Below are 23,002 nucleotides of genomic sequence, written 5' to 3' on the forward strand. Positions count from 1 at the left end.
GCCCACGTCCCCTGGATTCTTTACCACTGGCACAGTGTTAAAATCGAAAGAAAGTAAATGCACATCTTCCGGAGAAGGCAATGGCAAGCCACTCCAGTACTCTTGCCTAGAAAATCCCATGGATGGAGGAGCCTGGTAGGCTGCAGTCCATGGGGTCGCTACGAGTCGGACACGACTGAGTGACTTCACTTTCACTTTTCACTTTCACACAATGGAGAAGGCAATGGCGGCCCACTCCAGTGTTCTTGCCTGGAGAATCCCAGGGATGGCAGAGCCTGGTGGGCTGCCGTCTATGGGGTTGCACAGAGTTGGACACGACTGAAGCGACTTAGCAGCAAATGCACATCTTCACTGAGTAAAGATTCAGTAAACCAGAGTAAGCCCATCCCTTGGTGGCTCAGTGGTAAAGAACCCACATGTCAATGCAGGAGACTCGGATTCCATCCGTGATTCAGGAAGATCCCCTAGAGTAGGAAAGCACAACCCATCCAGTATTCTTGCCTGGGAAATCCCACGGACAGAGGATCCTGGTGGGCTACAATCCATAGTGTTGCAGAGTAGAACACAACCGAGTGACTAAACAACAAAACAATAAGAAGTCAGAAGAAGTTGAGAATCTGTGTAAGGACGTGATACATTCCTGTTCTTAACAGTATGCTCCCACCATGTGACTTTGGGTATTACTTGTGACACTTTTTTAATTTGTGTGGGTCTCATTTGCAGCATGTAAGCTTTTATTTAATAATTGCAGTGTGTGGGATCTAGTTAGCTCACCGGGAATTGAACCTCACCCCCCTGCATTGGGAGTGTGGCGTCTTAGCCACTGGGCCACCAGGGAAGTCCCTGACATAAGTATTTTCTTTACTGGGAAAAACAGTACTTTTCTCTATTAGATTAATGGGCTTCCCAGGTGGCAAAGTGGTAAAGAATCTGCCTGCTAATGCAGGAGATGCAAGAGATGCACTTTCAATCCCTGGGTCCAGAAGATCCCTTGGAGAACAAAATGGCAACTGACTCCAGTATTCATTCCTGGAAAATTCCATGGACAGAGGAGCCTGGCGGTCTATAGTCTATGGGGTCGCAAAGAGTCGAACATGACTGAGCGACTGAGGATGCACGTTCTATTAGATAAAGAAATAATCTTTCTCAGTCTTTTTCCTTTAAAACACTGGAAAATAATTTCAAAGTTGATGAAAAGTCTATACCACTGTCGAGGACATGTATGGGTTTTGTAACCCAGTATCCATTTTCCTTCTCTTGGTACTGGTATGCTGTCACTCTGGAAAATTGCCCCTTTCCTTTTCTCTAGGCCAGTATGATTGGGATAGAGTTGACTTTAACTCTGATTCCAGGGATGGACTTGTCTGCCATTGGAGCACTTCTTTCTTCCAGCCGTGGAGATATCATCCAACCAGTGACAGTGTGCTGGCTGTAGGGGGTGCAGACTGGCAAATGACAGAGGGGGAGTTGGAGCAAGAAGGTAAATCTCAGGGAACAAAATTCTGGATCCAGCCATGCCTGAAAACAGAAACTACCTCTGTATCTTGTACTTACACAGACCTAGAAGTTCTCCCTTTGGCTTAAAAACTAATGTAGATATTTTTGGTTGTTTTTTTTTTCCACTTGTTTTTCACTTGCAATAGCAAAGTCTTGAGTATTACTGAATTGAAGAATCATAATTTTCTTTCTTAACTAATGTGGTCTGAGGACTTGGCCCTTCTTTATTACTTCAAGGGAGAAATAGGCCTATTTTCTTATTAAGGGATTAGCTCCTTGCTGATCAACTCACATTATGGTTGAAAAGGAGACAAATGAGTCAAAGGAGGGGAGGGACACTGCAAGGGGCAGCTAGAAGAAGGGGACAAGGAGGAAGACCATTCCTTTCCAGACAGGGCACCCAGAATTGACCCCAAAGTGGGCCATATAGTGGATATGGTAAAGCCTGTGCCATCCACAGTACTTTTAAGAGCCATTTAATATTCCCCAGTCTGGAGGAAGCACAAGCTGGAATCAAGATTGCCAGGAGAAATATCAATAACCTCAGATATGCAGATGACACCACCCTCATGGCAGAAAGCGGAGAAGAACTAAAGAGCCTCTTGATGAAAGTGAAAGAGGAGAGTGGAAAAGTTGGCTTAAAGCTCAACATTCAGAAAACTAAGATGATGGCATCTGGTCCCATCACTTCATGGGAAATAGATGGGGAAACAAGGGAAACAGTGGCTGACTTTATTTTGGGGGGCTCCAAAATCACTGAAGATGGTAATTGCAGCCATGAAATTAAAAGACGCTTACTCCTTGGAAGGAAAGTTATGACCAACCTAGACAGCATATTATAAAGCAGAGACATTACTTTGTCAACAAAGTCCGTCTAGTCAAGGCTATGGTTTTTCCAGTAGTCATGTATGGATGTGAGAGTTGGACTATAAAGAAAGCTAAGTGCTGGAGAATTGATGCTTTTGAACTGTGGTGTTTGAGAAGACTACTGAGAATCCCTTGGACTGCCAGGAGATCCAACCAGTCCATCCTAAAGGAGATCAGTCCTGGGTGTTCGTTGGAAGGACTAATGTTGAAGCTGAAACTCCAATACTTTGGCCACCTGATGCAAAGAGCTGACTCATTTGAAAAGACCCTGATGCTGGGAAAGATTGCGGGCAGGAGGAGAAGGGGACAACAGAGGATGAGATGCTTGGATGGCATCACCGACTCAATGGACATGGGTTTGGGTAGACTCTGGCAGTTGGTGATGGACAGGGAAGCCTGGCGTGCTGCAATTCATGGGGTCACAAAGAGTCAGATATTACTGAGCGACTGAACTGAACTGAACTGAACTTTGCGACCCATGTACTGTAGCCCACAAGGCTCCTCTCTCCACGGAATTTTCCAGGCAAGAATACTGGAGTGGCTTCCCATTTCCATCTCCAGGGGACCTTCCCCACCCAGAGATTGAACCTGTGTTTGTTGCGTCTCTTGCTTTGGCAGGCGGATTCTTTACCACTAGCGCCACCTGTCTTTCAAAAGCCCAAAAGAAAGTGTGTGGCTTTATAAAGTGGACCACCTGAATCATTTCCTGTACAAGGAGTTCACTGACACCATCCACTCACACCTGTTGCCTGTCCTTTCCCACTCCTTTCAAACAGGTGCAGCTTAGCCTCTGCAGCCTTTACACATTCCTGTTGACATGTTTTTCAAGCTAAATATCAGCTTTATTACTGATGAATCTGATTGAGAAGAATGTAGCTTGGGCAGCTTTTGTTGTTGTTCAGTCACCCAGTCCTGTGTGACTCTTTGCGACCCATGGATTGCAGCACGTCAGGCCTCTCCCTGTCCCTCACCATCTCCTGGAGTTTGCCCAAGTTCATGTTCATTGCATCCCTGATGCCATCCAGCCATCTCATCCTCTGATGCCTTCTTCTCCTTCTGCCCTCAAACTTTCCCAGTATCAGGGATTTTCCAGTGAGTCAACTGTTCCCATAGATGACCAAAATATTGGAGCTTCAGGTTCAGCATCCGTCCTTCCAGTGAATATTCAGGGTTGATTTCCCTTAAGATGGACTGGTTTGATCTTCTTGCTGTCCAAGGGACTTTCAGGAGTCCTCTCCAGCACCATAGTTCAAAGGCACAGATTCTTTGGTGCTCTGACTTCTTTACGGTCCAGCTCTCACAACTGTATGTGATCAATTGGAAGACCATAGCCTTGACTCTATGAACATTTGTCACAGAGTGATGTCTCTGCTTTTCAACACCCTGTCTTGTTTTGTCATAACTTTCCTGCCAAGAAGCAATCGTCTCGTAATTTCATGGGTGCAGTCACCATCCATGGTGAGTTTGAAGTCCAAGAAGAGGAAAATCTGTCACTACTTCCACCTTTTCCCCTTCTATTTGCCATGCAGTAATGGGGCCAGATGCCATGGTCTTACTTTTTTAAATATTTAGTCTTAAGCCAGCTCTTTCACTCTCCTCCTTCACCCTCATCAAGAGGCTCTTTAGTTCCTCTTTGCTTTCTGCCATAGAGTGGTATAATCTGTGTATCTGAGGTTGTTGATGTTTCTCCCACCTATCTTGATCCTGGCAAGTAACTCATTCAGCCTGGAATTTATCATGATGTGCTCAGCATATAGATTAAACAAATAGGGTGACAGAAGACAGCCCTGTCATCCTCCTTTCTCGATCTTGGCCAATCAGTTTTTCCATACAGGGTTCTGTTTCTTTTTGACCCGCACACAGGATTCTCAGGAGACAAGTAGGATGGTCTGCTATTTCCATCTCCCTAAGAGCTTTCCACAGTTTGTCATGATCCACACAATCAAAGGCTCTAGCTTAGTCGAGGAAACAGTGTGAGATGATTTTCTGAAATTCCCCTGATTTCTATATAAGCCAGTGCCGGGAGCCAGTGTGAGGAACTCCGCCTGTGGCAAAGGTCATGAGGAAGGAGGCTCGGCATACGCAAAGGTGGGATCGAGCCTCAGGAGTCCCCCTGGAAATTCTCGAGCATCTACCCCCAAAACCAGAGTCTGCCTACTTTACTGCTTTGTGCTCTCACCTACACCTCTTACTTTACAGGGGGCTGTCCCCCACCACCTCTCTCGGAGAAGGAGTTAACTTAGAGCTCCAGTTAATAAAGTTCCTGGGTGTGACAAGAGTGTTTTAGTTCACAAACTCCTTTGGAATTTCTCTAGCCTGCCTGAACTCTTCCAGCCACATGTGATTGTTCACAGCCTCCCAACCATGAGAGGCACGAGATGTTCTAAACTTTCTAAATACAGATTCCTTTGAGCAGTTAGAAGATTATTAGTATAGTATAGTGGGTTGATTAGAAATTATATTGGTGAAAGGTTTTCATTTATTGGGCCAATGTTTGCTGCTAAGTTTCCATATCCCTTACCTACTGTGTCCCTGAGAGTGTAGTGATTAATATAGTTGGTGTATAGGAATGTAAGTAGTAGCTTTAATGTTTGTAACCTTGGACCCTTGAGTTAATTCTTTTGCCCTATAGGAATGCAACTTTATCTAATGCTTTCGGAGGGTGGCACCTGACTTTAGAATAATCACCTTTAGAGAAAAATAAGTTTTCTGAAGAAAGGGTCATAAAATGTTAACAGGTCTCCTGGCCAGAAGATGATGTAAATCACCTAAATTTTTGCATATGATAAGTTTGCAGGAAGAAAGCCTGGCTTCGATAAGGATCAAGGACTGCTGACATTGCTTGACTCTACCCCTTCCCCCATTATCCTCTATGCACAACTTAAGGTATAAAAACTACTTTGGAAAATAAAGTGCTGGCCTTGCTCACCGAAGCTTGGTCTCCCCATGTCGTTCTTTCTCTCACCTTCTGGCTGAATTCCCATCTGGAGCATGGAGGCTCGCCAAGCCTACTAATTTTGCCTGGGCTTCTAAGATCTGACCAGGGAGGCCTTAGTGTCTCCTCTCCTTCAGGAGAATGGGAGGATGCCTGCGGCCTACATAGGTGGCGCAAATTCCTTGTCTTGGAATTTTATTGGTTTTCCACGTAAACCAAGTTATTCAGCCTCTTTTCTTCACTGAATTTCTTCGCTGAGCTATCCCTATTTAACCACTCTTTATATCTTTAATTAACACTTAATTAAGCTATCCTATCCTGTTCGCCAACGCCGTACCCCCTTCGAATTCCCTGGATCCACCGGGGCTGGACCCCGGCAAGCCAGTGAATGTTGGTTGGCAATTTGATGTCTAGTTCCTCTCCCTTTTCTAAACCCAGCTTGGACATCTGGGAGTTCTTGGTTTGCACAATGCTTCTGAAGCCTAGCATGCAAGATTTTAAGCATGACCTTACTAGCATGGGAGATGAGTGCAATTGTCTGATGGTTAGCACATTCTTTGGTACTACCCTTCTTAGCAATTGGGATGAGGATTGACCTTTTCCAGTCCTGTAGTCTTCCAGATTTTCTGACATAGTGAATTCAAATCCTTGATGGCATCCTCCTTTATGGATTTGCAAAGTTCTGCTTGAATTTCATCACATCCACTAGCTTTTCTAACAGCAGTGCTTCTCGGGCAGCAGAGCAAAGTCAATTTGCTGACCTCCCCCAGATGGATACCTGGGCATGGCCGCCTGTGGGGAAACATGGGCTCTGAGGACTGACCCATTTGCCCAGGCTGCTGCCTCCCACTGTCAGGTTCATTCCCTGTCACACTCTGATATGTGTGACAGACCCATTTTCTTTCACCGATATTGTCTCTCACATTTACTTTCTCATACTGAGTTAGAGTACCATCACACACTCTTTTTCTTTAATAGTCCTGTGTCACTCTATAATTCTTTTTCCGTCACACTTATTCTCTCTCACATCCTATCTCTCTTAGAATGTCTCTCTGACACTCAGACACACACTCCCTCTGTCTTGGTTTCTGCATCTTAGTCTCTTCCCATGACATTCTGTCCCTTTAAATTCCTGTGCCAATCACACATTCACTCTGTCACACTCACTTAAAAGCATTCACCTGTCAGAGTGGTAAACTCTCTGGAAACTCATTCTATCATATACTGTCTTTCCTTCATAGTTCTGTCACTGTCTGTGTCACATACATTATTCGTCATTGTCATTATCATTACCCTTTACAGATCTCACCATTCAGACCCAACTTAAGTCCAGTGCCTGATGGAGCACTACGGTCATCATAGTTTTGAGAAATGCAGAAACCAAAATGCACAAGACTTTGAGCCACTGGTGTTGCTGAATGAGTGGGTGTGTGTGATTTGTTTGGAGGAGATCTGCATCATGGGAGACAAGACACCAACATGGCCATACTGTCTGAAAACTGACATGATGGACGAACACACGGAAAGCAGCTGAAACAGCACATGGATCGTAGGAAGGGCTAGCTATCACTATGGTCAAAGAGCACAGGTATAGATGTGGAGTGGGCAGAGAGGGGACGCTGGTGGATCGTGTGGCTTGGCCCCTTGCCCTGCGGCATATGTTGGAGAAATCAAAGTTGCATTGTGGAACTAGCTTTAGGCCTTGAGACGGAAAGCTGTCATTTGTATCTCGGTGGCGTATCTGAGGACACTTGGCAGGGTCCATTCCACATGGGCTGGGCCAGCAATGGAGGGGCCCGTGTGCGCAGGTGCATCAGGGCTACCTGAAAGAAGTGTGGCTTTGTGAGGTAGCTGAGTCCCTCCAGCCCCACGGGGTCTCCATAGAGGCCTGTGTGTGGCCAGGCAGGCTGGGTGGTAACCAATCCGGTATGAAGAGCACCCTGAGGCGTGTCTGCGCAGAGGCACTTTTGGCGTCCTTGCGCAGAGCGGGAGGGACTTGGTGAGTGGCTCAGTCTCTCCGCCCTTCATGTTGGCTTCAGAGGGAGATGGGCGGTAGCCATGTGAACCTCGGCTGTTAGTGCCAGCTATGCAAGGGGCCGAGATGACCAGCAGAGCTCCAGAACACATCCTTGGCAGCATGGTTCAGGCAGTGCTGACGGTGAGGATGGTCACCGAGCCCAGAAGGTTGGGGTGGGCCTGGCAGAAGAAGAGCGATGATGGAATCTGCTAGAGTTCGTCTCCGGGGTAAGCGGGAACCACATGCCCCAGGACCTGGCGGAGATGTAGCACCCATGGCTGTAAGGCATAGACATGGAAAAGTGGTGCTGTATCCTTTTCATGGAGCCTCCCTGGGCACGGTCAGTGGTGTGGTGGTGGGAAACATGCCCGCAGCCTGAGGAAGGGATAGAAGGGAGCACGTGGGCAATCTGGGGCAGCAGGACTGGGCAACCTGGCCGGAAAGGGGGTTGTCAAGGCCTGAGGAGCCTGGAGGGTCGGGAAGAGGGACCGTAGGGTTAGGGAAGAAGCTCAGGGTGGCCTCAGGTTGTAGTCAGGAACATGGGTATCCTGGGGTAAAAACAGGCCTCTTAGGTGTGAGGAAGCCCGAGATACCAGCAAATTCAGTAATGGATGGGCCTTAACCGTGTCTCTCCCAGCACACTCAGAGTGCCTTTCCAGTCACCACTGGAAGCATCCTTGTCTCTCAGGGGTATGGTCCCAGATGCCCAACGCCTCCAAGGAATAATTCAGAAGGAATATGCAGTGAATGGCTGTGACCTGATTGTGTCAGTTCTAGAAGAGTTTGCTTTGGGGAGTGGCGGGTGGCAGGTGCTGTGGTCTGAGCTCCCTCTTAAGAGTGTTATGATGGAGATACTGAGGGGTTTGGTGTAAAGAGAGGGGCTGGTATCCTGGACCTACAGGAATGATTTCCCCTTTAACCTGATTTTCCTTTCCCCCTGCTTTTAGTAGATGGATTGCTGAAGATCTTGCTTTCATCCGAATTTCCATCAACCCATTCCTCCTTGAGCTTTCCCTGGTGATTCAGAACATTCGGAGCCTTGGGATCCCACCGTTCCTAAGATGAGGAAAGGGGCTGAGGCCTAACCTTGTGTCCCCTACTCGGCAAGGCATAAGGAATTCAAACTAAGAGTAATTGCCACTTTGTTATTTGAGTCTTAAGTTTTTGCTTGTACTGGTCTTTGGTCTCTCTTGGTTTACTTGCTTTGTTTCCCTGCTGCTTGAGTGGGATGCTTCAGCGTTTATTACAGCAGAAAATAAAACTAAGTCACTTTTTGTGCCTCAGTTTCTTTTCAGCTAATGTGCTTCTGGATTTGAAAAAAACTTTAGATGCCATAAAAGCATTTGACAATATTCAACAACGACTATGATAAAAACTGTCAGAAAACTAGGACTACAAACAGACTTTCTTAATCTGATCAAGGTAAACTAAAAAACTCCTGCAGCTAACATAATGGAGGAAAATATAATCCCTCCACTGGGGGTGGGGAAGGCTGCTGGCCTTGGATTTGGAGGGCCGTGGAGAGGCCTATCCAGCCAGGGGGTGGGAATCAAGCAGCCTGATGGAAGTACCTGTCCCCTCCTCGGGCAGTGGCCCTGATCCAGTCACCTCCTGTGGCACCAGTGGTTCCACCTCCCATGCAGTGGTGCCCCAGCCCTGTCATCAACCCTGGCTGTACTGTGTGGGCTGATCTGACCCCCTTCCAGACCAGAAGTAGACCAGCACCCAGCAGGCCAGCAGACACAGGATCACCTCCCAGTTGAGGGCCCCCGGCACCTCCAGCCCTCCGGAGAGCTGCAAGACTTTGTTCCTATAGAGGGAAAGCCCGTGCGTTTTGTGCCAGCAGAGGCGAAGAGACTTGGGGTGTCCGGCGGGGGGGGGGGGGGTCATTGCCCTTCTGGCAGCCCTTGAGTGCATCTGTTCTAACCGGTGCTTCTGGGGGGGCCTGTTGTAAGTTCCCAGCCTGGGGTCTCTGCAGTCTGTGTGCCCGGAGCCCCAGGTGGCCCTTCCCCATGCCATCCCCAGTTAATTCAACAGCAGTCCCCACTTCCATCCCCAGGTGGGCAAGCACAGCCTGCTCTGCATTCCTAGTCTTAGGACTCCAGGACCAGGTCCCCATGCACCGCCATGTGAAGGCACCTGCACATGAACACAAGTACACACAGATGCCAATGTGCATGCCTCTGACCTATGCTCTCTTTCCCACACACACACACATGCCCATGTGCATGCACCTGACCACACACTCTCTCTCACACACAGATGCACATGGGAACGCTCATTTGCAAGCACCTCCACAAACACACATGCACACACCTATGTGCATGCACCCCTGCACACGCACTCACACACATAAACGGACATGGGCTAGCACCTGTGCACAGCCACTACTCCCTCTCTCTCTCTCGGGCACACACACACACACACACACACACACACAGACATGCACGTCAGATGCCCATGTGCATGCACTTGCCCACATGCACATGGACACACATGCACACACGCACACACACGTGAGCTACGTGTGGGACACCAGAGGGACAGACCAGGCCTGACCCAGAGGTGCCTGACTCCCTTCTGGAAGTCAATGACAATGACCTGCACTCAGCAGGATGCTCACCTGTGAGTGTGGCCAAGTTGGCAGCAGTGCAGTCTTGGCGGTGCACAGGGACCGGGGCTCACTTAGGGTTTGCAGGCTTGGACTGGAAACAGGCACGTGCCCTGATGAGTGGGGCAGGGTCTGTTTGAGCATGCGCACTGAGGAGCTGTTGCCATACTAAAGGATGGAGAGCCACCCAAAGGCCTCCTTGCTAAGCTGTTTACCAGGTTTCTGGGCCTGAGGCAGGGCTGACTGAGAGGACGCAGACCACCTGGATGTGTGTCTGTGCAGGCTCATTGGGGTGACACAGCACGCGAACACGTGAAGCTTCAGCAGTGAACGCCCATTGCCCGAGAGCCTGCAGCCACTGTGGAAGCCAATGGTCGGTGGGAACCAATCGTGAGGCAAGACCAGGGTGTGTGTGTGCAGGCGCTCTGCTGATGCTTGGTTGAAAGTCGCACTACAGGGCTGGGTTCTGGAGGGAGGGTTCAGTCTTTCCCAACGTGGAGGGAAAGGGAGAGGGGTTCAAGATGGAGTTCAAGGCACATGGTTGAGGAACCACGAGGACAGCAGATGAAGATGCAGGAGCCATGGCCTTTGTAGTGGCACAGCACAAAGCGGCCAAGGTGTGCCAGGTGGTGCTGGTGGCCGCAATGACCCTGGCGACCCAACTGGCCCTGGTGACACCATCAGTCGTGGAGTTCCTGGCGGCCCCAGCGACTTGGCTGATCCAAGAAACCCCAGCACTGCAAGAGAGTCAGGTGGTGCAGCTGGTGCCATTCCACAGATCCCAGGGGCACCCCAAGCACCAGGGCCTGGTGGAGATGCTGCACCCGGAGTCAAAGTTCTGAGTAACCAAGCCCTCCAGTTGTGTCCTATTCCAGGAGCCCTGGTGGGCTGGGCGACCGTGAGGGTTGGGGTGTGGGCTAGGGGTGGTTTGGGGGGTTTCAGGCAGAGGGGCCTAAAGTGTAGGAGGAGGGTACTCTCGGGGGATGGAGGGTGTGGGTCAGGGGTGGTCTGGCTGCCAGGGGAAGATAGTGAGGAAAAGCAACCTGAAGGGAACCAGAGGGGTCCAGCGGTGATATCCAGGGTGTCCTTAGGTTATAGGCTGGGAGGTCCGGACAGCCTAGGCGGCAGCCTCGTGAAAGAAGGCGGGTCTCTGTGAGCAGGGAGCCTAACGTACAGGCAAAATGAGTGTGGATGGTGCCTTAACCATATCTCCACCAGTAGCCTCACCGTGCCTTTCTCTTCCTGTCTCGATGTACTGCACTGCGACGGTCAATTCGGAAGATGCTCGATGTTAATGGCCACCTGTTGGTTCTGTCAGTTCTAAAGGGGGCTGAGGTGGGGGAGGGGTGGTGGGTGGTGACCAGTCTCAGCCCAGGAGGAGCCATAATGGAGGGTTAAGCCTAGAGGAGAAGTGTGGTGCCCTGGGCTTGTCAGTGTGCGGGGACAGAGGGAGGACATGCTCCTCTTCCTCCTCATCTGGAGCCTGAATTTCATTTTCCCTCCCTTTTAGCCAGTTGAGTGCTGAAGACCATGCCATGCTCCAGATGTCCATCACCCTCTGTCTGCAGAAGATTTCCCTGGTATGTGGACCTTGCAGCACTATGTGCCCCCCCATTTTACTAAGCCTCTGTGTGAAAGTCAGGGATAAATCTAGCCTATGTGCCCTAGCCTCACGTGTCCTTTCCCAGGGCATTGATTTCTGCAGTAGGTGGATTGGGCTTCATCTTGTGCATGTGCTGCTGCTTGGGGGCTCAGGTTCCACATAGTTTGGTGATTGTTAACTGCAGAAAATAAAACTGAGATACTGTGCTATCTCTGACTATTTTTAGCTTCTACACGTCTTAATACTGTATTTGTCTTCTGGTTGGAGAGGAGGTTCTGAGATCCAGATAGTCAAGGAGTACAACATAACTGAAGACAATTTAAGAAGCAGGAGAATAAGATAGTAGTGTACTGCCATTCAGTATTAATTTTGGAATATTTTCTCATTTTATGAAGTGTAGTGAAGTGAAAGTCTCTCAGTTGTGTCCAGCTCTTTGTGACCCCATGGACTATACAGTCTGTGGAATTCTCTAGGCCAGAATACTGGAGTGGGTAGCCTTTCCCTTCTCCAGGGGATCTTCCCAACCCAGGAAATGAACCAGAGTCTCCTGCATTGCAGGCAAATTCTTTACCAACTGAGCTATCAAGAAAGCCCTAGTTATATTTATATATTAAGATATAATACCAGAATGTTGTTGTTCTTCAGTCTCTTAAGTTGTGTCTAGTCGTCTCTTTCGGACCCCATGAACTATAGCACATCAGGCTCTCTCTCCCCACTGTCTCCTGGAGTTTGCTCAAATTCATGTCTACTGAGTGAGTTATGCTATCAAACCATTTCAATCTCCATTGTCCTCTTGTTCTTTTGACTTCAATCTTTCCCAGAATCAGGGTCTTTTCCAGTGAGTCAGCTTTTCACATCTTCTGGCCAAAGTTTTGAAGCTTCAGCTTCAGCATCAGTCCTTCCAATGAATATTCAGGAATGATTTCCTTTAGAATTGACTGGTTTGATCTCCTTGCAGTCCAAGGCACTCTCAAGAGTATCCTTGTATCCTGAAACCTTGCTTAACTAATTAATTGTAATAGCTCTTGTAGATCCCGTTGAACTTCCTGCTTAGACAATCATTTTGACTGTAAATAAATATGCATTTATTTCTTCCTTTCCAATTGATGCATTTTAACTGAAATCTCCAACACTTTGGCCAGCTGGTACAAAGAGCCAACTCATTGGCAAAGACCCCGATGCTGGGAAAGATTGAAGGCATGCGGAGAAGGGAACGATAGAGGATGAGATGGTTGGATGGCATCTCGACTCAATGGACATAAGTTTGAGCAAGTTATGGGAGATGGTAAAGGATGGGGAAGCCTAGCATGCTGCAGTCCATGGGGTCAAAAAAAGTTAGATGCTACTGAACAACAACAACACACTGATTTCTGTCATAATGGGTTGGATTTTCCTGCTTCTTTGCCTCCTGGTAATTTTAGATTGGATGCCAAGCATTATCAAATTTCCCTTGCATGCTTGACTTTTTTCTATTCCTAAACTTACTCTTGAGCTTTATTATGGAATCCTGTTAAATTACTTGGGAAAAAAACAGTTTGATCCTTTTGGGTCTTACTTTTTAAGATTGACTCTGTAGGACCAGAGCAGATCTTAGTGTAGGATGAGCTTAATTAACTGAAATCTTCAATGTCCGAGAAGGCTATAGCTGGAAACAAGGACTCTTAAAACCTGTGGCGGATTCATGTTGATATATGGCAAAACCAATACAATATTGTAGAGTAATTAACCTCCAATTAAAATAAATAAATTTATATTAAAAAAACTTTTATTTACCAAAATTATTTGTTAGTTTTTGGCTGTGCTGAATCTTGTTAACTGTGTGCAGGTTTTCTGCACTTGCAGCCAGCAGGGGCTACTCTAATTGCTGTGCTCAGGCTTCTCATTGTGGAGGCTTCCTTGTGGAGGAGCACAGACTCTGATTTTGGGGAGCTCAGTAGTGGTGGCACACGGGTTTAGTTGTCCTGGGCATGTGGGATCTTCCTGGCCCAGGGATCGAACCCATGTGCCCTGCATTGGCAGTCAGATTCTTAACCACTGGACCACCAGGGAAGCAAAAACAAGGACCCTTATACAGCTGGGCAGCTGTAGTTGTTCAGTTTCCCATTTGTGTCCGAATTTCTGCAACCCCATGGACTGCAGCACACCAGGCCTCCCAGTCCCTCACCGTCTCCTGGAGTTTCTTCAAGTTCATGTTCATTGCATCCAGGATGCTGTCCAGCCATCTCATCCTCTGACACCCTCTTCTCCTTCTACCCTTGATCTTTCCCTGCATCAGGGACTTTGCCAATGAGTCATCTGTTCGAATCAGACGACCAAAATACCGGAGCTTCACCTTCAGCATCTGTCCTTCCAGTGAATATTCAGGGTTGATCTCCCTTAAGATTGAATGGTTTGATCTTCTTACTGTCCAATGGACTTTCAGGAGTCTTCTCCAGCACCACAGTTCAAAGGCATCAATTCTCTGGTGCTATGACTTCTTTACAGTCCAGCTCTCACAACCATATGTGATCCTGTGAAGACCATAGCCTTCACTATATGAACCTTTGTCGGCAGAGTGATGTCTCTGCTTTTCAACACTCTGTTTAGGTTTGTCATCCCTGACCTGCCAAGAAGCAATCATCTTCTGATTTCATGTCTGCAGTCACCATCTACAGTGATTTTGGAGCCCAAGAAGAGGAAATCTGTCACTTCTTCCACATTTTCCCTTTCTATTTGCCATGCAGTAATGGGGCCAGATGCCATGATCTTAGTTTTTTGAATGTTGAGTTTTAAGCCAGCTTTCTCATTCTCCTTCTTCACACTCATCAAGAGGCTCTTTAGTTCCTCTTTGCTTTCTGCTCAGATATGCAGATGACACCACCCTTATGGCAGAAAGTGAAGAGGAACTAAAAAGCCTCTTGATGAAAGTGAAAGTGGAGAGTGAAAAAGTGGGCTTAAAGCTCAACATTCAGAAAATGAAGATCATGGCATCCGGTCCCATCACTTTATGGGAAATAGATGGGGAAACAGTGTCAGACTTTATTTTTCTGGGCTCCAAAATCACTGCAAGATGGTGACTGCAGCCATGAAATTAAAAGACGCTTACTCCTTGGAAGGAAAGTTATGACCAACCTAGATAGCATATTCAAAAGCAGAGACATTACTTTGCCAACAAAGGTCCATCTAGTCAAGGCTATGGTTTTTCCTGTGGTCATGTATGGATGTGAGAGTTGGACTGTGAAGAAGGCTGAGCGCTGAAGAATTGATGCTTTTGAACTGTGATGTTGGAGAAGACTCTTGAGAGTCCCTTGGACTGCAAGAGATCCAACCAGTCCATTCTGAAGGAGATCAGCCCTGGGATTTCTTTGGAAGGAATGATGCTAAAGCTGAAACTCCAGTACTTTGGCCACCTCATGCGAAGAGTTGACTCATTGGAAAAGACTCTGATGCTGGGAGGGATTGGGGGCAAGAGGAGAAGAGGACGACAGAGGATGAGATGGCTGGATGGCATCACTGACTCAAAGGACATGAGTCTCAGTGAACTCCAGGAGTTGGTGATGGACAGGGAGGCCTGGCGTGCTGCGATACATGGAGTCGCAAAGAGTCGGACACGACTGAGCGACTGATCTGATCTGATCTGATCTGCATATCTGAGGTAGTTGATGTTTCTCCTGCCTATCTTGATTCCGGCTTGTGAATCATCCAGCCTGGCATTTCTCATGATGTGCTCAGCATATAGATTAAACAAACAGGGTGACAGCAGATAGCCCTGTCATACTCCTTTCTCGATCTTGACCAATCAGTTGTTTCATACTAGGTTCTAACTATTGGTTATTGACCTGCATACAGGATACTCAGGAGACAGGTATAATGGTCTGGTATTCCCATCTCTCTAAGGGCTTTCCACAGTTTGTCATGATCCACACAGTCAAAGGTTTTAGGGTAGTCAAGGAAACAGAGGTAGATGTTTTTCTGAAACTCCCTTGCTTTCTCCATAGTCCAGTGAATGTTGGCAATTTGATCTCTAGTTCCTCTTCCTTTTCTAAACTCAGCTTGGACATCTGGAAGTTCTTGGTTCGCATAATGCTGAAGCTTAGCATGCAAGATTTTAAGCATCACCTTACTAGCATGGGAGATGAGTGCAGTTGTCCAATGGTTAGCCCATTCTTACTTCCCTTCTTGGGAACTGGGATGAGGATTGATCTTTTCCAGTCCTGTGGTCTTCCAGACTTGTTGACATAATGAATACAAAACCTTGGTGGCATCCTCCTTTAGGGATTTGACTATTTCTTCTGGAATTACATTTCATCCACTAGCTTTATTAACAGCAATGTTTCTTGGACAACTGAACCAAGTCAATTTGCTGACTTCCTCCAGACCGGCAGAGACCTGGGCATGACCGCCCTGGGGGAAACATGGGCTCCAAGGACTGACCCACTTGCCCAGGCTGCTGCCTCCCACTGTCAGGTTCATTCCCTGTCACACTCTGATATGTGTGACAGACCCATTTTCTTTCACCGATATATTGTCTCTCACATTTACTTTCTCATACTGAGTTAGAGTACCATCACACACTCTTTTTCTTTAATAGTCCTGTGTCACTCTATAATTCTTTTTCCATCACACTTATTCTCTCTCACATCCTATCTCTCTTAGAATGTCTCTCTGACACTCGGACACACACTCCCTCTGTCTTGGTTTCTGCATCTTAGTCTCTTCCCATGACATTCTGTCCCTTTAAATTCCTGTCCCAATCACACATTCACTCTGTCACACTCACTCAAAAGCATTCACCTATCAGAGTGGTAAATTCTCTGGAAACTCATTCTATCGTACACTCTCTTTCCTTCATAGTTCTGTCACTGTCTGTGTCACACACATTATTTGTCATTGTTATTATCACTATCCTTTGTAGATCTCACCATTCAGACCTAACCTGAGTCCGGTGCCTGATGGAGCACTGCAGTCATCATAGTTTTCAGAAAGGCAATAACAAAAATGTCCAAGACTTTGAGTTGCTGGTGTTGGAGAGAGGGTGGGTGTGTGTGATTAGTTTGCAGGAGAGCTGCATCATGGGAGACAGGAGACTCACATGACAATGTGAAGTGAAGTAAAGTGGCTCAGGGGTATCCAACTCTTTGCGACCCCATGGACTATACAGTCCATGGAATTTCCCAGGCCAGAGTACTGGAGTGGGTGGCCTTTCCCTTCTCCAGGGGATCTTCCCAATCCAGAGATCAAACCCAGGTCTCCCGCACTGCAGGCGGATTCTTTACCAGCTGAGCCACAAAGGAAGCCTGCGCTATGGCAACACTATCTGAAAACTGACGTGATGGACTAACACATGAAAGCACCTGAAATAACGCATAGACCATAGGAAGTGCTAGCGATCACTATGGTCAAAGAGCACAGGTATGATGTGGAGTGGGCAGAGACGTGATGCTGGTGCATCGTGTGGCTTGGCCCCTTGCCCTCGACTCCCACCTTACTCCAGTGAGACCCTTCTGAGGCATACGGTGGAGAAATCAAAGTTGCATTGTGGAACTAGCTTCAGGCCTTGAGACTGGAAAGTCGGCATTTGTGTCTCAGTGGCGTCTCTGTGGACACTTGGCGAGGTCCATTCCACGCCATCTGAGCCAGCACTGGAGGGGCCCGTGTGCGCAGGCGCATAGAGGGGCACCTGAAAGGAACGTGGTGGCATTGTGAGGGAGCTGAGTCCCGCCAGCGTCACGGGGTCTCCATAGCAGCCCGTGGGTGGATGGGGTGTGTGCGCAGGCGCAACTTTTGCGTCCTTGCGCAGAAGGGGAGGGACTTCGTGAGGGGCCCAGTCTCTCCGCCCCTTATTCGCAGTCTGAGGGAGACGCGCAGCAGCCATGCAGGCGTCGGGTGGTGGCGCCGGTGGTGCAGAGGGCCGAGATGACCAGCAGAGCTCCAGAATACCTGCTTGCCAGAGTGGTTCAGGCAGCGCTGAAGGTGAGGCTGTTCGCCGAGCCCCACAAGGCCGGGGTGGGCCTGGCAGAGGAAGAGCGGTGATGGAAGCTGCTGTAGCTCGTCCCCAAGGTGAGCAGGCACCAGGTGGCGTAGGATCTGCTGGAGATGTAGCACCCTTGGCTGTAAGACCTAGACGTGGAGAGGTGGTGCTGTATCCTTTTCATGGAGCCTCCCTGGGCACGGTCAGTGGTATGGTGGCGGGAAACATGCCGGCAGCCTGAGGAAGGGATAGAAGGGAGCACGGGGGCTATCCGGGGCAGCAGGACTGGGCAGCCTGGAAGGAAAGGAGGTTGTCAAGGCCTGAGGAGCCTGGAGGGTGGGGAAGATGGACCCAAGGGTTACGGAGACACCTGAGGGTAGTCTCAGGTTGTCGTCGGGAGCCTGGCATCCTGGGGTAAAAACGGGCCTCTGAGGTGTGAGGAAGCCCGAGATACCAGCAAATTCTGTAATGGATGGTGCCTTAACCGTGTCTCTCCCAGCACACTCAGAGTGCCCTTCCAGTCACCCCTGGAGGCAGACATGGCTCGCAGATCTCTGCTCCCAGATGCCCAACGCCACCAAGGATTGATTCGGAAGGAATTTGCAGTGAATGGCAGTGACCTGCTTGTGTCAGTTCCAGACGAGTTTGCCTTGGGGAGTGGGGGGTGGCAGGTGCTGTGGTCTAGGCTCCCTCTTAAGCATGCTATGATGGAGACACTGAGGGGCTTGGTATAAGGAGGGGGGCTGGTACCCTGGGAAGAGCAATCTTCCCTTTGGCCTGATTTTCTTTTCCCTGCTTTTAGTAGATGGACTGCTGACGACCTTGCTTTCATCCGACTTTCCATGAACCCGTTCCTCGATCAGCTTTCCCTGGTGATTCGGAACATTCGGAGCCTCGGGCTCCCACCTCGCCAAAGCCGAAGCTGAGGAAAGGGGCTGAGGCCTAACCTTGTGTCCCCTACTCGGCAGGGCATAGGGAATTCAACCTAAGAGTCATTGCCACTTTGTTATTTGAGTCTAAGTTTTGGCCTGTACTGGCCTTTGGTCTCTTGCGGTTCACTTGCTTTGTTTCCCTGCTGCTTGAGGAGTGGGATGCTTCAGTGCTTATTACAGCAGAAAATAAAACTAAGTCACTTTTTGTGCCCTAGTTTCCTTTCAGCTAATGCGCTTCTGGATTTTAAAAACACTTTTTATCTTTGTTCTCGTGTTAGAGGGAAGGTTCTGAAATTCAGATATTTGAATTCAGTTACAAGGGAATTGGAAATAATTTCGGACAATGAAAACCGAGCCCTATGTTCAGCACTAAATACTGTCAACATTTAAGAATATTTTCTGGTTGTACTTGCATATTAAACGTATAACAGCATGTGATGTAGAACTTATCAAGTTTAATTTTTTTCCTGAACTTTTTTCATTTAATATACTAGCTTTTCCACTTCCTAAAATCTCTTAAGAAATGTGTTATTGTCCAAGATGGCGGCGCCGGGGGCGCTGCCTCCTCGGCCGCCGCCGCCGCCGCTCTGAGGGGTCTGCGGGCCGCCCACCCGCCAGCCGCGCCGGCGCCATGAAGAGGCATAGCGAGTGAGACTCCAGCCCGAACGGGCGCGGCTCCTCATCGTCGGCCAAACGGCCGCGGGAGCGCGAACAGGAGGCGGAGGCGGAGGCGGGCGGGCGGGCGGGTGGCGCACAAGGCCTCGGGCGGCGCCAAGCACCCCGTTCCAACGCGGGCTCGCGACAAACCTCGCGGTAGCGGGGGCAGCGGCGGTGGGCATCGCGACGGCCGAGGCGCCGGGGACGCGAATCACCGTGCGAGCAGCGGCCGCTCCTCGGGCTCGGGCGCCGGCGGCGGGGAGCGCGGCGGCAAGGCCTCAGGGGACCCAGGCGCTTCGGGCGCGTCGTCCTGCGCATCTCCACTACCGCTCTCCGCCGCCGCCCGCGGCTGAGCCCACGGGTCCCGGCTCCTCAGCGGCTGCACCCGAGTACAAGACGCTGCTCATCAGCAGCCTGAGCCCCGCGCTGCCTGCCGAGCACCTCGAAGATCGGCTCTTCCACCAGTTCAAGAGCTTCGGCGAGATCAGCCTGCGCCTGTCGCACACGCCTGAGCTGGGCCGCGAGGCCTACGTGAACTTCCGGCACCCGCAGTACGCGCGTGAGGCCCGCCAGCACGCCCTGGCCCGCCAGCTACTGCTCTACGACCGTCCGCTCAAGGTGGAGCCCGTGTACGTGCGAGGCGGCGGCGGGAGCAGTAGGCGAAGCAGCAGCAGCAGCGCCGCCGCCTCCACTCCGCCCCCGGGCCCGCCCGTGCCCGCCGACCCGCTCGGCTACCTCCCGCTGCACGGCGGCTACCAGTACAAGCAGGGTTTGCTGTCCCCGGTTGCCGCCCCTCCGCTGCGGGAGCCCCGCCCCCGCCACGCTGCTGCAGCCTTTGCTCTAGATGCGGCCGCGGCCGCCGCCGCTGTAGGCCTGTCCCGGGAGCGGGGCATGGACTACTACGGGCTGTACGACGACCGCGGGCGACCCTACGGCTACCCGGCCGTGTGCGAAGAGGACCTGATGCCCGAGGACGACCAGCGGGCCACGCGCAACCTCTTCATTGGGAATTTGGACCACAGCGTGTCAGAGGTGGAGCTGCGACGGGCTTTCGAGAAGTACGGCATCATTGAGGAGGTGGTCATCAAGAGACCCGCCCGTGGGCAGGGCGGTGCGTATGCCTTCCTCAAGTTCCAGAACCTAGACATGGCCCACCGGGCCAAGGTGGGCATGTCGGGTCGTGTGATAGGCCGCAATCCCATTAAGACAGGGTACGGCAAGGCCAACCCCACTACACGTCTCTGGGTGGGTGGCTTGGGACCTAACACCTCACTGGCGGCTCTGGCCCGGGAGTTTGACCGTTTTGGGAGCATTCAGACCATTGATCATGTCAAGGGAGATAGCTTTGCCTACATCCAGTACGAGAGCTTGGACGCAGCCCAGGCCGCCTGTGCTAAAATGAGGGGCTTTCCCTTGGGGGGGTCCGGACCGCAGGCTGCGCGTGGATTTTGCCAAAGCAGAGGAGACTCGGTATCCCCAGCAGTACCAGCCCTCCCCCCTCCCTGTGCACTATGAGCTACTCCGTATACCCGGCACCAGAACCTGGATGCCGACCTGCGGGTGCGGGACAGGACCCCTCCACACCTCCGCCGAAACAGCCTCGAGGGCTACAGCCACTCAGTGCGCAGCCGGAGTGGTGAGCGCTGGGGAGGAGATGGGGACCGGTGCCTGCCCAAGGCCTGGGAGGACAGGCGGAAGCGCCGGAGCCTCTCCACTCCCCTTACGAGGAACGGAGCAGGACCAAGGGTGGTGGGCAGCCTGCGGACCGAGGCTCCGACCGCACCCTGGAGCGTAGCCGCAAGGAAAACCATTCCAGTGAAGGGACCACGGAGTCCGGCAGCAACTCCCTCAGCAACAGCCGACACGGGGCGGAGGAGCGGAGCCACCACCACCACCACGAGGCTCCCGACTCTTCCCACGGGAAGAAGACCCGAGAGAGCGAGCGCAATCATCGGACCACTGAGGCCGAGCCCAAGCCTCTTGAAGAGCCAAAACACGAGACCAAAAAGCTCAAGAATCTTTCAGAGTATGCCCAGACGCTGCAGCTGGGTTGGAACGGGCTTCTAGTGTTGAAAAACAGCTGCTTCCCGACATCTTTGCACATCCTAGAGGGGGACCAGGGGGTGATCAGCAGTCTCCTCAAAGACCATACTTCTGGGAGTAAGCTGACCCAGCTGAAGATTGCCCAGCGCCTTCGCCTGGACCAACCCAAGCTCGATGAGGTCACACGACACATCAAGCAGGGGAGCCCCAATGGCTACGCAGTGCTCCTGGCCACCCAGGCGACCCCCAGTGGGCCTGGCTCTGAGGGGATGCCTACGGTGGAGCCTGGCCTACAGAGGCGGCTTCTCAGGAACCTGGTCTCCTACTTGAAACAGAAGCAGGCTGCAGGGGTGATCAGCCTGCCAGTGGGTGGATCCAAGGGCAGAGACAGCACAGGCATGCTCTATGCCTTCCCGCCCTGTGACTTCTCACAGCAGTACCTCCAGTCAGCGCTGAGGACATTGGGCAAGCTAGAGGAGGAGCACATGGTGATAGTTATAGTAAGAGACACAGCGTAGCCCAAGCCTGGCTTTTCCAGCCTGTTTGTCACTAAAGCAGTTATTTTTAAATCTGACCACTGCTGCCCTGCACCCCCGGCCCATCCTACACCCTTGATTTGAATTCTCTGCTGGGTTACTCCATTTCATTTGGCAGGGGACCAAAGTCCTATCTCCCCACCAAAAACTAAGTTCTTAGGTTTGGGGGTTTTTGGTTTTTTTTTTTTTTTTTTTTACCATGATGAGAAGGGATTCCTGTCATGTCGGCTTCTAGTGTATGAAATACTGTCTGTTGTGTTCTGTATTTTTTTATTTTTTGACTAACTGTATGGAAAATTGTCAGTAAAGCCTTTGTCAGAGGATGGATTTAAAAAAAAATAAAAGAAATGTGTTATTGAATAGATATAAGATGCATCCTAATGTAATTATTGGGACTTCCCAGGCAGCCCAGTGGACTTGCACTTCCAGTGTAAGGGCTGCAGGTTCAATCCCTGGCAGCAGAACTAAGATCCCACGTCATGTGGTGTGGCCAAAAAATTAAGATTGGGTCTTTAAATAAGAAAAAAAAACAATAATAATATAATTATGGAACATTTAAGTTGTTTCCACTTTTTACAATACTATGGTTAATGATTTAGTGGAATTTATAAGTCTTTCCATTAATAGTTATTTCCTTAAAGTATTAATATATTCCAAGAATTAGAAATACTGACCTAAATGTTTACTTCTTTTGTTTAAATTATCTTTTAAATTGGAGGCTAATTACAATATCATAGTGGTTTTTGCCATACATTGACATGTCCAGGCTCCCCACTGGGGTCCTCTTGGCCACAGAGCAGGGCACAGACACAGGCAGTAGACCAGGTCTTTGCACACCCTAAAACTGACTGGGAGCCAGAATCAACAGAAACTGGGAAGGGTAGGAAGGTGGGACAGGGATGCCCCACACACAGGAAATGGTCAGCCACTGCTGGTGCCTCTTCCCCTCCAGTGGGGGTAGGGGTGGGGGAAGGCTGCTGGCCTTGGATTTGGAGGGCTGAGAGGACTCTCCGGCCAGGGGGTGGGGCTCAGGGGCCGGATTGAAGTACAATCCCTGATGCAGTCACCTCCTGTGGCACCAGTGGTCTGGCAGATGCATCCCACACCCAGGCAGTGCTGCCCCAGCCCCGTGGTCTCCCCCGGCTGTATCTTGCCTGTTGACTTGACTCCCCTTGTAGACAGAAGTAGACCAGCAGGCTATCAGATACAGGGTCACCTCCCAGTTGAGGTCCCCCAGTACCTCCATCCCTCCAGACAGCCTCAAGACACTGTTCCTGGGAAGGGAAAGGCCATGAGAGTTGTGCCAGCAGAGAGCAGGAGACTGCAGGTGTCCAGGGCAACATGGCCCTTCCCT

General features: G+C 50.2%; 2 protein-coding genes and 2 pseudogenes across 5 annotated transcripts in view; 3 read left to right on the forward strand and 1 right to left on the reverse strand.

Moving 5' to 3' along the window:
- Window positions 1-10,297: 10,297 nt before the first annotated feature.
- LOC147341008 (uncharacterized) lies at window positions 10,298-11,164 on the forward strand (annotated as a pseudogene).
- Window positions 11,165-15,377: 4,213 nt separating this feature from the next.
- IKBKG (inhibitor of nuclear factor kappa B kinase regulatory subunit gamma) overlaps window positions 15,378-23,002 on the reverse strand; it is a 55,308-nt gene continuing 47,683 nt past the window's right edge. The window contains exon 11 of one of the 3 annotated variants that reach the window (XR_015159745.1): window positions 15,378-17,717. The gene's annotated coding sequence lies outside the window, so the exon portion shown is untranslated. Of the gene's footprint in view, window positions 17,775-23,002 lie in introns of all 3 variants that reach the window. The other 2 variants (XR_015159746.1, XR_015159747.1) reach the window with 2 other exon arrangements.
- On the forward strand, window positions 17,352-18,617 carry LOC147341010 (EKC/KEOPS complex subunit LAGE3-like). Its single transcript, XM_086389451.1, has 3 exons — window positions 17,352-17,651; window positions 17,980-18,108; window positions 18,283-18,617. Exons 1-3 carry the CDS (start codon window positions 17,383-17,385, stop codon window positions 18,404-18,406), a joined length of 522 nt encoding a protein of 173 aa, XP_086245577.1. The 5' UTR covers window positions 17,352-17,382; the 3' UTR covers window positions 18,407-18,617.
- Window positions 19,029-22,012, forward strand: LOC147341011 (putative RNA-binding protein 15B; annotated as a pseudogene). Its single transcript, XR_015159743.1, has one exon. The product of XR_015159743.1 is annotated as a putative RNA-binding protein 15B (transcript).

This window comes from Bos grunniens, chromosome X (genome assembly GCF_055505025.1).
Source record: "Bos grunniens cultivar Pamir isolate PY7600 chromosome X, Bosgru_T2T1.0, whole genome shotgun sequence".
Classification (NCBI taxonomy): domain Eukaryota; kingdom Metazoa; phylum Chordata; class Mammalia; order Artiodactyla; family Bovidae; genus Bos; species Bos grunniens.

What these genes read in the sequence shown, in the direction of transcription:
- LOC147341010 (XM_086389451.1), top strand. Translation starts at nt 17,383, where the DNA reads ATGCAGGCGTCGGGTGGTGGCGCCGGTGGTGCAGAGGGCCGAGATGAC. An exon ending in AGACGTGGAGAGGTGGTGCT is followed by an intron (nt 17,652 to 17,979) that starts GTATCCTTTTCA and finishes TGTCTCTCCCAG; the next exon opens with CACACTCAGAGTGCCCTTCC. An exon ending in AATGGCAGTGACCTGCTTGT is followed by an intron (nt 18,109 to 18,282) that starts GTCAGTTCCAGA and finishes CCCTGCTTTTAG; the next exon opens with TAGATGGACTGCTGACGACC.